The following is a 14,453-nucleotide window of genomic DNA, read 5'->3' on the forward strand; positions in this document are numbered from 1 at the left end:
AAAAAAAAAAAAAAAAAAAAAAAAAAAAAAAAAAAAAAAAAAAATTAAGGTTGACACATTTAAGTGATCATTTAACTATTAGACCTAGAAATGACATCATTATTATTATTATTATTATTATTATTATTATTATTAATTATTATTATTGTACTTACTTGAAGGGTTTAAATATGAAAGTATTTCACTTATTCACAGTTTTTTGTACAAAGGGGTTTAAAACACTTGATCATGTTTTGCTTCAAGAAATCCTTATAAGCAAACTATAATCCCACAGGACAGGTCCATTGATCAAGCTTTCAGGGGCAACCTAATTAATGGACCCATGCTATAGAATTATGGCATTCAATAAATATTAATAATGTGAACTCACTTTACTGTGTGCCTTAAAATAATCTAAATAAATAGATCATTTTATATGGCTGTAGGTTTCCCACATGGAAAATGAAAGCATGCAAAAGAATTTAAGGTCAGCATTTTAGAGTGATCCATAAGAACGGATAGAAGTGGAGGACATTATGTTACACATCCAAAGAAAATGAGCACACAAAGTTTATTTTTATGAAAAGTATGAAGTCCAGGAAAGGTTAGAACCTAGGAGCATAATGGCCAACCCATATTATACTGTCATGGTGTTTGGCTATATTACTACTGAGTTATTCTTTAAAAAGCTATTAGTCTCAGAATAGGTTGGGATTTTATTCTGGAAGTTACAGAGATAGAGCAAAGAACTCATGTGTGTTCTTACCTCATCCCCCTACTATTATACTATCTCAGAGGAATGCAATATTGAAGAAGCCAATGGTGATGAATGGCTGTTAGCATAACTGGACAATCCACTTCAAATCTACCTGTTTTCCCTAATGTCCCTTTCCTTAATACATGATTTTAACAAGGATACAATTTAACAATTAGTCAGTATGTCTTCCTACAATCATGATTTACAAAAGTTCCTCAGACATTCTTGTTCTTAATGGTGTTGATCATATACATTAACATGCATAAAATATTTTACTTTTTGTTTTATTGTTATTTATTTATTTTACATCCTAACCTCAGTTTCTCCTCTCCCATCTCCTCACAGTCATGCACTTGCACCTCTGATCTATCAACGCATCCACTCCTCTTCTCTTTCTCTTCAGAAAAGATGTTTCCCATGGATATCAATGAGCCTTGGCATATTACCTTGAAGTGGGACTTCTGTTGAAGCTGGAAGCAACAGCACATTTAGGGGAAAATGTCCTAAAGACAGGCAACAGAGTCAGAAACAACACATCCTTCCATTATTAGGAGTTCTACATCAAGACCTAGTGGTACAACTGCTACATATGAGCAAGGGGCCTAAGTCAGTTCCATGCATTCTCTCTGGTTGGCACTTTAGTCTCCGTGACTTCTATGGGCCAAGGTTAAATGATTCTGCAGGTTTTCTTGTGGTTTCCTTGATACCGCTTGTCTCCTACAATCCTTCCACCCCATCTTCTGAATGATTACCTCTGGTCTGCCTAATGTTTTGCTCTGGGTCTCTGCATCTGTTCCCATCAGCTGCTGAGTGGGGCCTCTCTGATAACGGATATGCTAGGCTCCTGTATACAAGTATAGGAGAATATCATTAACAGTGTCAGGTGAAGGCTCTCTCTCATGGCAAGGATCTCAAGCTGGTCCACTCACTGGTTATTTCATTCTCTCAATTTTGGCTCCATCTTTTACCCCTTCACATTTGGAGCCAGGAAAATTTGAAAGTTGAAGTTATAGTGGCTGGGTTGGTGTCTTAATACCTCCATTGCAAGTCTTGCCTGGTTAAAGAAGATGGCCATGTCAGGCTCCATATCCCCCATTGCTAGTATTCTTAGCTACGGTCACCTTCAGAGATTCCTGGGAGATTCCATTGCATTATATTTCTAGCTCATCAGAGAGATGTCACACCCTTTTCCAATTTTCCCTCCCAGTCTTTGTCTTCAATATCCTCCCACCATCTGATCCCACTTGTCCCTATGTGTACCTCTTCCCTCATTCTATTATCTCCCCCCATCTATGCCTATTCTATTTCTCTTTCTCAGTTACTATAGATTTAGTTGCTGGTTTCTGAGTTTATCTTTGTTGTGTGGGTTTTTTATTGTTCTTATTATTGTTGTTTTCCTTGATGTTTGTTTCCTCTTGAGCTTCTGGTCAGGGTTGCCTGCAGTTCTGGTCACCAGTGAGTCTTTAAGTATAGTAAGGTATCTCTTTTGTGGTTTTTGTGGTCTGCATAGCCTCTGGGAATTTGGATGCCAATATTTCCTCTGGAGTCTCTAATAAAAGCATGGCCTGGACTACCTGGTGCTGGTGTGACTTCTGGGAATGTGAGAGGAATTATGGGCCAGAAAGTGGAGGCCACAGTATTGGGTGGATTTTAAGATTGCAGATTGTGCTTTAAAGAGAGATTTCAGCATAGAGCTTGGGGCAGCATCTTGTTTATTTATTTTTTTATGATTATATGAATTTATTATGTTTAAGTTATGACTACCATCGTCTCACCTATCAAGAGTGTATATCATCTCTGTGATGGTGATCATGATCGCTTGACAAAGAAATGCCTCTCTAGGTTCCTATATTAACAGATCACAGTCCCCTCTCTTTGTATTTTCCTTTGAAAGCCATCCCAGAAGGCATGCTGAATATGTGGTACTAAGTCCTACCCCTTGAATAAGAAATGTTATATACATAAATTATTTGTGATATTCCTTTATGAAAATTTTTTCTTTCCCATTTATATATTTGGTCATTTACTCATTATGCTAACATTGTGTTCTTATGCAGTCCATGCCATATCTTGACCAAGTTATTAGTTTCTCAAGGAAGCCCTTATTCATTTAATAAAGCAAGCCAAAATTTAGGAATTCTGTGACATTAGGAACATGTTAATTAATTATAATACTTATAAAAATGGCCATATTTAGAGTGATACAAAAGTACATTCTTTATTTGAGGAATAAGAATATTTCAACTAGAATATAAATTTTCATATTGTATTCATATTCATATCCTTTTCATTCACAGAGTTAATATAAAATTTCATATTGTATATATACAAATAGCTGATTGAGAAGTGTTATACTTTCTATACTGATGGGATGGAGAAATAGATTCTTGTGAATCAGGTAACAGATATCACTGTCAAAAAGAAAAGAAGGACATTGTGTTTCTCAGTGCTATTTAGGTGAGTTCATGTTTATGCTTCTCATACATAGAATAGTAAATGCTGTAATGCTCAAAAATCCGCATAGTTTTCTGGTTTAGTGTCTTTTCCTTCAAACCTCTGCTACTCTAGTGAAGTGTGCTGGGGTCAGCACTCTCAGTCCACTTTGCTTTGCCTAATATCAAGTAGGCAGTGAAGTTGAACAGGACTGAATTGCTGACCAAACATTTTAACTCTCTATCAGAATACATGGTATACCATTTCACAATGCATTTTCTCATATTAAACTTGGAAAAAAATATTTTAGGAAAAAATTCTTCTTTAATGTTTGTGTTTCATAAGGGGTGACCACTGACTAGGATCTATCTGCAAAGCAAACATTTTACTTTTCTTTTGTGTTGTTATGTATTTAGAAATATTGTCTTCAAATAGCTTAGGCTGGTCTTCCATTTATACTTCTCCCACCTTAGCTTCCAGAGAACTGGGATTCTAGATGTATACTACCATGCCAGCTTAGTTTTATTTGTTTCTTTTAGATTTTGGAATTTTTTTAACAACTTTAGTTCAACATTTGCATACAGCACATGTATAGTTGTTGTTTCTTACAAATATGGATGACTATAGTAATTCTGACTTCTCTCCTGGTCACCTGAGCAGATTTTAGGATAAGAGGTATAATTCATAAGATGATATGTCAGAGTAAGGACTCAGACCTACCCAGTCACTATTAAAAATAATCCTTTGTTATTAGTATATATTCACAAGATGTATGTGCATGTTTGTAATCACTGGAATACACAGACCATGACATGTATATGAATGTCAGAAAATAACTTTATGTAATCCTTTCTACAACATGTGTCCCAGAGAATAATGTTGTACCATGATATTCTTTGACATGCTCTCTCACCCAGTGTGCCATCTTTGGAGTCCAAAGTAATTTGATATATTTATTCTCTGGCCTTGTATATCGTCGGTGCACATATACAATTTGTCTCCTGGTCCAGGAGAAGTTATAATCACTTTCTCCTCATTGTTTTTTCATAATCATGTGCTTGTATTTAAACCTGTTGGTATCTGCTTTGCTTGTAGGGGAGCTAGCTCTCAATATACCAAAATGTCTTTTAAATAAAAACAAAAAACAAAACTATAAGTGCCCAAACCAGATTTTTATTGTATCAAAAGCTTTAAATATGAGAATAATATTTCCTACCTCTCTCTTACAATTTTATCTAAAGTATCCTTTTTTGTTTCATATGTCTTTTATTATAAGTGTCAAAAGCAAGTCAATGTCAGTACAACAGGCCCAGTCTGTGAGACACAGACACACTGCTTCTCCTGTAACCTCTACCTCTCCTCTGTTTCTGCCTACTTCAGATTTTCCCTTCTGCAAACCATCTGCTCAGGAATTTCCAAAATAAGGAGATGCTTCTCTGTTTTAAAATATTTTTAATAGTTTAGCTAAGTCCCCTTCCCTACCTTAATACAATCATAAACTGTAGCCCGCGTGGTCCTCTCGCCGGGAAGAAGACACGCGGACACTCTAGGTTCCTTCTGCAGCAACTCTTTATTTGTCTCCATCCATAGTGAAAAAGGGGTCGAGCCCAAAATCCGCACTGCTTATATACACCACAGTGCGTGTATCTGCCCACAGCGTGGTGTGTCTGCTCATGATTGGCTGTTCGCTCATTACCCTACGTAACGCCCCGGGATGGGCTGTGACATGGCGTCTTTTCACTCTACGCACATGCGCCAACAGTACTCTATGCACATGCGCAAACAGTTGTCCACTAGGAGTTAACAGCCGGAGTAGGCGCCATCTTGCCATGGCGAATGCCTCTCAAGATTCACGGCTCCCAACAATAAACCATATAGTGAAATCACTAAAGTAGGATTAAGATGTAGGATGAGGAAAATTGAATATATCATCTAAGAATACTTGTTAAAATAAAATTTATCTGTTAAAATCTTGGGCTAGAATTTGTATAATATAAAGTTTGTGGTCATTTGCTCTTCAGTACTCATGGAAAGACCAGAAAAACATGTCGACAATTGTTCTCCATATTTATTACTACCTGGTCAAAATCTTTGGAAATGAAAAGTCAATAAAAAAAAAAAAAAAAAAAAAAAAGAAAAGAGACTATATATATTTTTTGTGAAATTCAGTCAGAACAAGTCTTTTAAAACTGCAACAGAAACCACACAAGCCTTAAGAAATAATTGGAAAAGGCAAACAGAACTGGAAAAAAATCTGCTTCTCTTTAATATATTGTTTTAAAAAGTGAGACATAGGGCAAAACTAAGTAAAGTCAGCCCTAAAAATCGTATGTGACACGGGATGAAACAATAACTAAGCCAACAGTAACCAACAGCAGCTCCTAGGCAGATTCACAGGTGCATGAAGATAGATACAAGAGGAGCTGCGGAAAAAGTTCTGCAGCTTGAATTTGCTGATGGTTGTACATGTGAGTATATTGTCAAGCTCACATAAAAAGTTTAAAAAGTTGTACTAAGTGAAAATTTACAAATTAGTGTTTGTTTCTCTTGTAACGAAATATCTAAGTCAATCAACTTAAAAAGACAAAAGCTTATTTCGCTCCCTGTCAGGGAGTTTTCAACTCCCAGTGGTTTATCATGATGGAAATTTGCTATAGCAAGAGCTCAGTACTTAGAGGGTGGGGAGCAAAAGAAACAAGGAACAGGAGCAGGTCACAATACCCCACCCAAGGGTGTAGCCCAATGTGACTAGAAGAATTCCTACTAGGATACACCTATGAAAGTATTCACTACTACCACAAAGCATCAGACATTGAGGACCATGGGTAATTGGTAGTACATTTCAGGTAGTAGCATAATTTAGGAGAACTGTACTCTAAAAGTCACATTAACTGAGTAGTCTGAAGTCTTCCTGACAAAATACGTGAGTAAAAGTTACTATCTGCCAGAATGTGTACAAATTGTTTCAAGGAACACTCCTCAACTTGCAGTTCGTAAACCCTTCACTAACATCACTAAGGAATGTCATATATAACATGAGACCCAGTAAATAGAAAAGAAATTAAGATTACCTGCCTTAGGCAGAAGTAGAAAGGGGAGATCAAATTTGGATAAAATAATCTAAAGGCAGGAAAATTTTTTATTATAAACTTTCTTTGGTGTTTGTTTGAAAGAGTGTGTTTGTTACCTATTGGACTTAGAACTGGACATGCAAGTGAAGGACACCTGTTAAAAGTAGGACGGGCTTTCTTACAACCTAACACATCTAGATTGGTCTCTCTTGGTTAAGGGACCCATAGAGTGTGCCACAAAACGAAGGAGATCCAGTGGGTGGGGATATTTTCTTCTCTGGGAGTATACCTCCTTTATGTTTACATGGAATTATTGAGCTTTTTCCAAAGTCTAAAATACATCCAAAACATATGAAGCCCTAATTCTAACAAACTATTTTTGTAACAACAATGTGAGTTAATATATGTTGTAACCTTTCAAAAATGTAAAAAGCAACATGAGTATTTTTGAATTTTGTGAATTTGTATCATACTAAGCAATTATGTTAATATTAAACTGTTTGAATAAAAGAGCAAGCTAATTAAGATTTGAAGTATTGATAATACTTATCTCCAGAGATTTTGTTGCAATTTTATTTAGAAGAATAAACATGCCCAGATAACACATAAATTGTAAGTCACTGGAAAGAATTGCACAGACAGTAAGATAAAAATGAAAACACTTTTCTTTGACTTTTGCTATATTTTGTTTTTCACACATTCATATTTATGTATAGTTCATCCAATGTTTTCATGTAAGATTGATTCCCTGTTTCAAACAGTTATGCCAAAAGCTTCTAAGAGTAACAGAATTAAAGTATCACCAAACAAATTGAGTTTATCATTAAACCAGAACAAGCTTTCACTAGAATGGGATTCTAGTAAAATTCTAATGACACTAGGAAAAAGCTCTGCGCCAGCCTCTTTGAGCTAAGCATTTTTAACACTTATATAAGGCAAGCCCTGTGAGCCTTTTTCCTTAAAAACAGTCTGCTACAGGGCTTGATTCTTAGTTCACTGTCTTATGGGAGCATAAAAACTGTATGTATGGTATCTGATCCAGATATCTCTATGCTCACAACTATATCTAAGGGCACGACACTTTACAAGTACTGACACTCCAAGACAAGTATCAGAAATTCGACTTTCTACAAGCTGTTCTAGCATCTCAGAGTCACATTTTTCATAACATTTGAAAAGCAAATTCTGTAAAATTCTTTCTCATTTCTCATGTTTGGATCATAAAGTGAATTGGATAGTAGAAGAAACTTCTTCTCTCATAGAATAGAATAACAATGATTTGTAACTCATTCTATTTCCTGCGCTTTCCTGTAGTCGCCTGACTTTGGAATTAATATTTCCCAGATCTTGATTGACAGGTAGCTTAGCAGATTTGAATAAAATTAGAAATTAAAGATAGTCATTAACTGATGTTTTCTAAACTTTTATATGTGTTGTTCAGTTTTCCTGTAAAGTCCTTCTGTGTCATCTAACAGTAAATGCAGTGGAGTTTATATAACGTGATGCTAAAGATCTAACAGTAAATGCAGTGGAGTTTACATAACTCCATATAAATCCATACTTATAATGTACTAACTTTGTTGTAAGTGAATTAAAATAGTTTTAAATAGAAAGCCTAAAAATGTGATGCGTCTACCATTCTTTGAATTAAAGCCACTATTGTTCATTAAACAATGTTAATGGATCATTCACGTTATTCTTTGTTATATTTTTCTGCATTTCCCTATATTTATATTTGAAAATCAAATTGAGAAATGTAGATTTCATGGTAATCTTGCCTTTCAACAAGACTTGCCTGGTTGACGGAACATCAACTGCAGAATTGCCTCAATCAGAATGGCCTATGACTATGTCTGTGAGGCATTTACTCAACTGGCAATTGTTGTAGGAAATGCAGCACAATGTTGATAGTACAGTCCCTGCACAAATGTGTCTGGGATGCATAAAAATGGATTAATGTGGACAATAAGATAGCTGGGTGGGACCCCAAACTGAAATTATCATTCCTACCATGTCTGAGCCTGGACCTAAACTCCTTCTGCTCTAGGATGACCTTGAACTCAGGAATCTCCCTGCCTTTTTATGCATAAACAAACAAACAAACAAACAAAAACTGGTTGAAATCTTGTGCTTCAATGGCCACTCCCTTAATCTCTTTATCTTCTTCCTTAGCTGCTCATAATGCAGCTGCCTCTGTTCCTTTAAAGATCTGTGAAACTCCTTATGCAATTAATATTGCATCCTTATATTTTGCACAGTTAAGAAATTCTGCATCCTTTCCCACAGCCTTAAGGACTATCTTGAAGGTCACAGTGTTCTATCATTTTGCTGAGACATTAGACGTACCCTCACCTCCTAGACTCAGGACTCATGTGGTCTCTGATTATCATGGAGTCATTATCCTTGACAAAGAGGACATTTCTCAAAGGAAGAACATAGAAATATGTACATTTTTATACAAACAAGCCTTACATCCACCCAACCATCACCACTCATGCATGCCTATGCCCTGATGCTTCCAGAGGCTGGAACCATGTCATTCTGTCTTTTACTTGATCAAGCAGGATTCAGCATGTCCCCTTTCATTTCAATTTGAGAGTGGAAATATTGACCATGAGTAGTTATTGAGCCCTTGACTTGATTGATGCAGACTTCAAGGAGAAACAAAACCAATAAGAATAAAGCAACTGCAATTATCAGGAAATTTTCCCAGGGAGACTAAAGAATGTATTCATGCACAGCAAAGGTAAAAGCTACACACACTTCCTCAATTGAAGTAGATACCACTCTGCAGTTACTAACTTGCATGATCTTATGATGTTAGGAATCCATATCCAAAGCCAACTTAGAATTGTTCCAAAGCCCCTTTAAATGAGACTAAATTTTAGACCAATCATGTTCAGAGATATTACTCTAAGGGAATTATGCAGATCCAAGAGAATATTTAATGGCATTGCACTGAGACCCTGATCTTAATATTTTGAATTTGATCTCCCATAAATAGAAGTATGTTTTCTAAAGCATTAAGTCTATCCTGAAGTTCTCTGTCAATAATCACCTGGATCATGAGTGCTACTTACACATATTTGGATAACTTATCTACATGGTATGCTATGGGAATTTATTTAACTAAGGATATACTGGATAGAACAAAACTAGAAATCACACCTATTAAGTGTGTGATCCCCAATATCAAGGCTGTAACTAATCATTTTGATCTCTTGTGAGGCAGGGTAACCCTATGTGAAGCCTCTATAAACAAATCTGGCTGAGAAGGGCAACCACCCCGAGATTCCAGAAGGATACAGCCCAGAGGATTCAAAGGCTCTGGTCTGGATATAACTTTAGATGTTGGATGTGGAGTAGGTTTAGGTTACTACAGAGGCAGAAAAAACTCTGTAATATTTCCAGAATGCTCTGCAGGCCTAAGCAGATCTCTATAGGTTTTATTGGCGCCTTTGTATGATAATTGCCTCAACAATATACTTGGTACAACTTCACTAGAATTTGGTTTTGTGATTGCACATGTTAGACAAGTCAAAAGTCAGTGTAAGGCTGGTCTGTGCTCTGGCAGATGTCTGCCAAAGCAAAAGAGAGTAACTTCTGCTAGGCAGCAGAGCCAAGGCTTGAGATAACAACCAAATTTTATTTTAATGTTCTTAATTTTGCCTTAGGGTCCAAATATGCCCCTGTTCCAGTGGATGACTGATACACAGCCTCCCTTTTTTTTTTCTCTTTTGAAAGATAATTCTTTTCTGACCTCTTCCTTCAAATTAAAAGCACCAGTGGGATTGGGTAACTTGTCTTCCAATTCAGTTTCACTTTCAGAAACTGCAAGATTTGCCCATAAAGCCTTTGGCATTGGGTTGGGGGCAGGTGTGGTGGTGACAGAGATGGTTTTCAGAAGAAATAACTAGCATTAGAGATGTTTATAAAAGCAAACTATATACCTGTAATTTTATAAGCTTTATATGTAAATATGTTTATATACCTATATAAATGTATTAAAGGGATAACTGAAGTTAGCCTACAATGGGACTAAGTCATAGATTGCCAAGTAAAGTGTCTAGTGCCACCTATGAGATCCTTCCTTTCCTATTGTTAGTTAGAAATCTCCCAAGACCCATATAATGCAAGATACTGCCACTGCTTTTGATTTCCCAACAAAACTTAATGATAATATTGTATTGTTGAAAATACCTCACACTTCAGTCCCAGGACCTTGGGAACTAAGGCTGGTACTGGCCAGAAAGCTTCCTCTCTGCTACCTAGCTATCATAGCATTGAAAGGTATTCAAGCTGCTGAGGAAAGAAAGTCATCAACAATCTTACCTACAAGTAAACCCTTCAAGCCATAGTAATAATCCAGCTGACAAGACATGCTCATATATGCAACAGTGGTGTAATTTTGTATGGGTAACCAATCACTTTCTGATTAAGTTTAAATCTGCTATAGAGGAGGAAACTCGTGAGTAGTTCATGTTACATAGCTGTCTAAGAATGTATGGCTAGGAGCTCAAAGACCCCAGTGGTGAACCTAATTCTATAATTCTGCTAAACAGACATAATATTAAACTGACCTCTAAATTCATATCTGTCTCCATTGAAATTAGTACAGCTTTCAATAATAATGTAGATTTTTCACTGACCAGTGAATGTACGTTAAAGCAGAAAAAAATAGGTCAAAGTAAAGCGAATAAGTGTAACTGTATCAGTGGTATGCTCATCCACAAATGGAATTTTGTAATCCCCTCTTTTCAAGGCTCATGGATAATTATAGAAGAGGTGTTAAAAGATTATAGAAGGCAGGGGTTGGGGAAAGCCAAGGTGAAAGAGTATCTTCTGAAGGTGATAAAGCCACTGCATTCATAGATTCAAAGTGGCTGTAGATCCCTGTACAAGGTTAAGACTGTCAGCATTCTATCAAGGGACTCTAAAGGTACCACCCATAGCTTAGGAGCTAATGATATTTGATGGCAGCTTGGAGATTTGGAGTCCATTTGTTATAACTTTGCCCCTGGTAGGTTGCCACACTTCAGTGGATGTCCCAATACCCTTGAATATATTGAAAGCACAGGTGTGATTCCATGGATTATAAAAAGAAAAAACAAGGAAAAAGGCATAATGTTCATAGCGAGAGTGGGGGCAAACTTGCAATGTTAGTGGGAAACGTGAGTGGCAAACATGGTCAAAGTACAGTGTGCACATGCATTATACTCTCAAGTATTTCATAAAATATTATATTTAATAAAGGATGACAGATTAAAAAGTGTAAATGTCAGTGGCTAGGAAGAAATCTTAAAACTCTACTTCTGTAGTTACAACTGTAGTAATTATATGTGTTTTCTGTAATGTTCTTAAAGTAAATACAATAGTTTAAATCTCTACAAAGGGACAAAAAATGTGATTCATGGTTAAGTATCAGACAGAAAGCTATTGTCATGATGTCATAATAATTCATTATAGTTTTATATTCAGAGGAGAGGTAAATCTATAAAGTAAGTGAAAATGTTACATATTGCCTAACAGAAAAGTTAGACATTCTATTTAATTAAAATATACATGAATATTGTTTAATTTCCATATAATTTTCTACATAATCTAAATTAAATTTTTCTTTATACATATTTACTTGTTTATATTAACAATTTAGGTCTGGGATTATGAATATTGAAAACAGTTTCAAATATAGAGTTTTTAACACAAAGGTCCTTTCTTTGCAGAGTGATGTGAGCCCTTCCAGCAGTACCACCTCCCTTCCCATCAGCCCTCTGACTGAAGAGCCACTGCCTTTTAAGGTAAAAGAAGATCACACTCCCCAAAATGTTTTTCAGAATTTTAAACCTAGCAAACATTGTATACCTTATAGTTACCCACACACCTGAGGTGATCTGGTTTATTCAATTTACCTGGTTGGTTGCCTTTTGTCTTATTTTGTTAGCTATGAAGTAGGGTAACATTTCTTCCTTAGTGCTGAGATTAGGGCTTCTTAAAGTACATTATTTGAAGTGTTGTTGTGCTTCATTGTTCTGTTCCTACCTAAAGGCTGAAGGTTGGAATACTCATGGAACAATTGCCCCCATCATATATGACATGGGAGCTATATTGTATATGTAGAGATACAGACCTATATGTAGAGATTGTACATCACATGTTGGTTTACATGGAATAATCTGTAGTAGTTATTCTACTTATATTTCCTTTAGCAACACTACTCAATGGTGCAATTGTTACAAAATAAAAATACAAATTCATTCTCCTAAGAACGTTGTTCAAACTGAAGGTCTGCACTATAAATAAGGAAATTTACTTGTCTGCTAGGGTTAAGGTTTTTATCAATAGCATGAAAATGACCTGTACCAAGAATATAATCATTGATATTGTTATTTTATAAGGTCTTCAGTAGTCTGGATGAAAAAAGTAGAATATTGGGACAATGCATTTAAGTTTAAGGGTTTCTGTGGTTTGCATTAAACTCAGAGTAACATATACTTTCATGTCCATTAGGATGTTTGTGATAGGTATACTTAAAATTATTACTTGTGGTTTTGTATTTTTTATTAGATATTTTCTTTATTTACATGTAAATTTCTCCTTTCCCAGTTTCCCCTCCAAGAAAGAAACAAACAAACAGAGTTTATTTGTTTGGTTTTGTATTTTTTCATACAAGGATTTATGTTATTACTCATACTATGTATAGGCTGTACAGTGATAGCTAGGGCTTCTCTGTCTTCCAGAACACTGTCCACTAAGGATCTTTAGGGCCTATTCATGCCTGTTTCATGATTAGTAATAGACTTAGTATACTTATGAAAATCTCATTTATGTATCAAAATATTAGTAACTACTGCATGGCATCTATTGGGGTATAAAGAATTTGACAAAATCTGGCTATACAAACTTTGTGCTTCAAAGTTTAGTATCATTTGGAATTTATTTCATACTAATATGGGACAGAGGTCATAGAAAAGTCCACCTTTACAAAGATCTTAATTGAATTTTCAGAGCATCACCAGAAACCATTTTGTCTTCTTAATATATGGATAAATTACAATGCTAAAAGTGAATGTGTTTTTACCAAAGGTTAAAATGAGTCGTTTATATTCTAGAATCTGCTGATAAAGAACTAATGTAAGTACAATTATTTTGTTGGACTATGTGACTGCTTATAAGAAATCAATTCTGTTTTTGAGCTAATGTATGTAAGTGGTTCTTGAAAGCAATTAAAGCTCTCAAGAGCCTGAAATATGTAGCATTGGCTTTGAGTGTCCAATGTACTCAAAGTTCATAGTATTTTACTTGTTATTCAAAAATATGATTTATAGTCTTCAAAAACTTTTCACAACTATAAAACCATCTCATTATTACTTAAAATTATCTAAAATTTAATCTTTTTGATATACAGTAAAACTCCATTATCTCATTTTGTACAATTGATATATTTTGTACAACTTACCTTGTATATATGTCATTTATACAATGTATATTTTATAGATGATAAATATATCAATTATTTATTCTCATGTAAACAAAAAATAATAATTATCTTGAACAGTACTTTGATGGTATAATATTTACATTTTCAAACATTTTTTATTAAGATTCAGAGGATATTTAGGTACTCTTATAGTCATGAAAAGAAGAAACCCTGATATAGACTTCAATGATATGAAATCTATAACTTTATTCAAAAATCATAATTCTATACTGAGGAGAGAACATAGTCACTAAAGTGCTTGCCATGGATTCTATCTCAGAACCTATTTTTTTTTAAAAAATAATCTACACATTTGTAGCAAATGTGCAGCTAAGTCTTCATGTGGGTTCTCTATCAAAGTAGAGTGATACAGGGCAGGGGGCCTATGTTCATCTCTGGTACCTTCCATTGGATGCCCTTCCCCCTACTAGACTGCTTGTTGGGGCCCCAATGGGAGAGGATGTGCCTAGTCCTGCTCATTGTGGAGTGACACCCAATGGGGGCCTCATCTCCTCAGAGAAGGGGTGGGACACTGGGAGTGGGATTTGTAAGAGTAGGACTGGGAGGAGAGCATGAAGGGGCTATGATAGGAATTTACATTAAATTGCAGTGCTGTGCAGACTGAGATGGGAGTATTCCTGAGGATTAGTAGCTAATCAGCCTAGCCTACTTGTATAGTTCTAGAGTAATGAGAGACCCTGCCTCAGAGCAAAATAGGTTGATATTGCCTGAAGCA

At 35.5% G+C, this 14,453-nt stretch overlaps 1 protein-coding gene across 7 annotated transcripts in view; it reads left to right on the plus strand.

The window, feature by feature from the left end:
- The window catches only part of Ccser1 (coiled-coil serine rich protein 1), a 1,196,027-nt gene that overhangs the window by 442,488 nt on the left and 739,086 nt on the right, over window positions 1-14,453 (plus strand). For all 7 annotated transcript variants that reach the window (XM_031382065.1, XM_031382062.1, XM_031382066.1 and 4 more), the window contains one exon: window positions 11,964-12,038. In XM_031382065.1, coding sequence (XP_031237925.1) covers window positions 11,964-12,038 — 75 coding nt within the window. The remainder of the gene's footprint in view (window positions 1-11,963; window positions 12,039-14,453) is intronic.

The sequence above is a fragment of the Mastomys coucha genome, unplaced genomic scaffold, assembly GCF_008632895.1.
Source record: "Mastomys coucha isolate ucsf_1 unplaced genomic scaffold, UCSF_Mcou_1 pScaffold20, whole genome shotgun sequence".
Classification (NCBI taxonomy): Eukaryota; Metazoa; Chordata; class Mammalia; order Rodentia; family Muridae; genus Mastomys; species Mastomys coucha.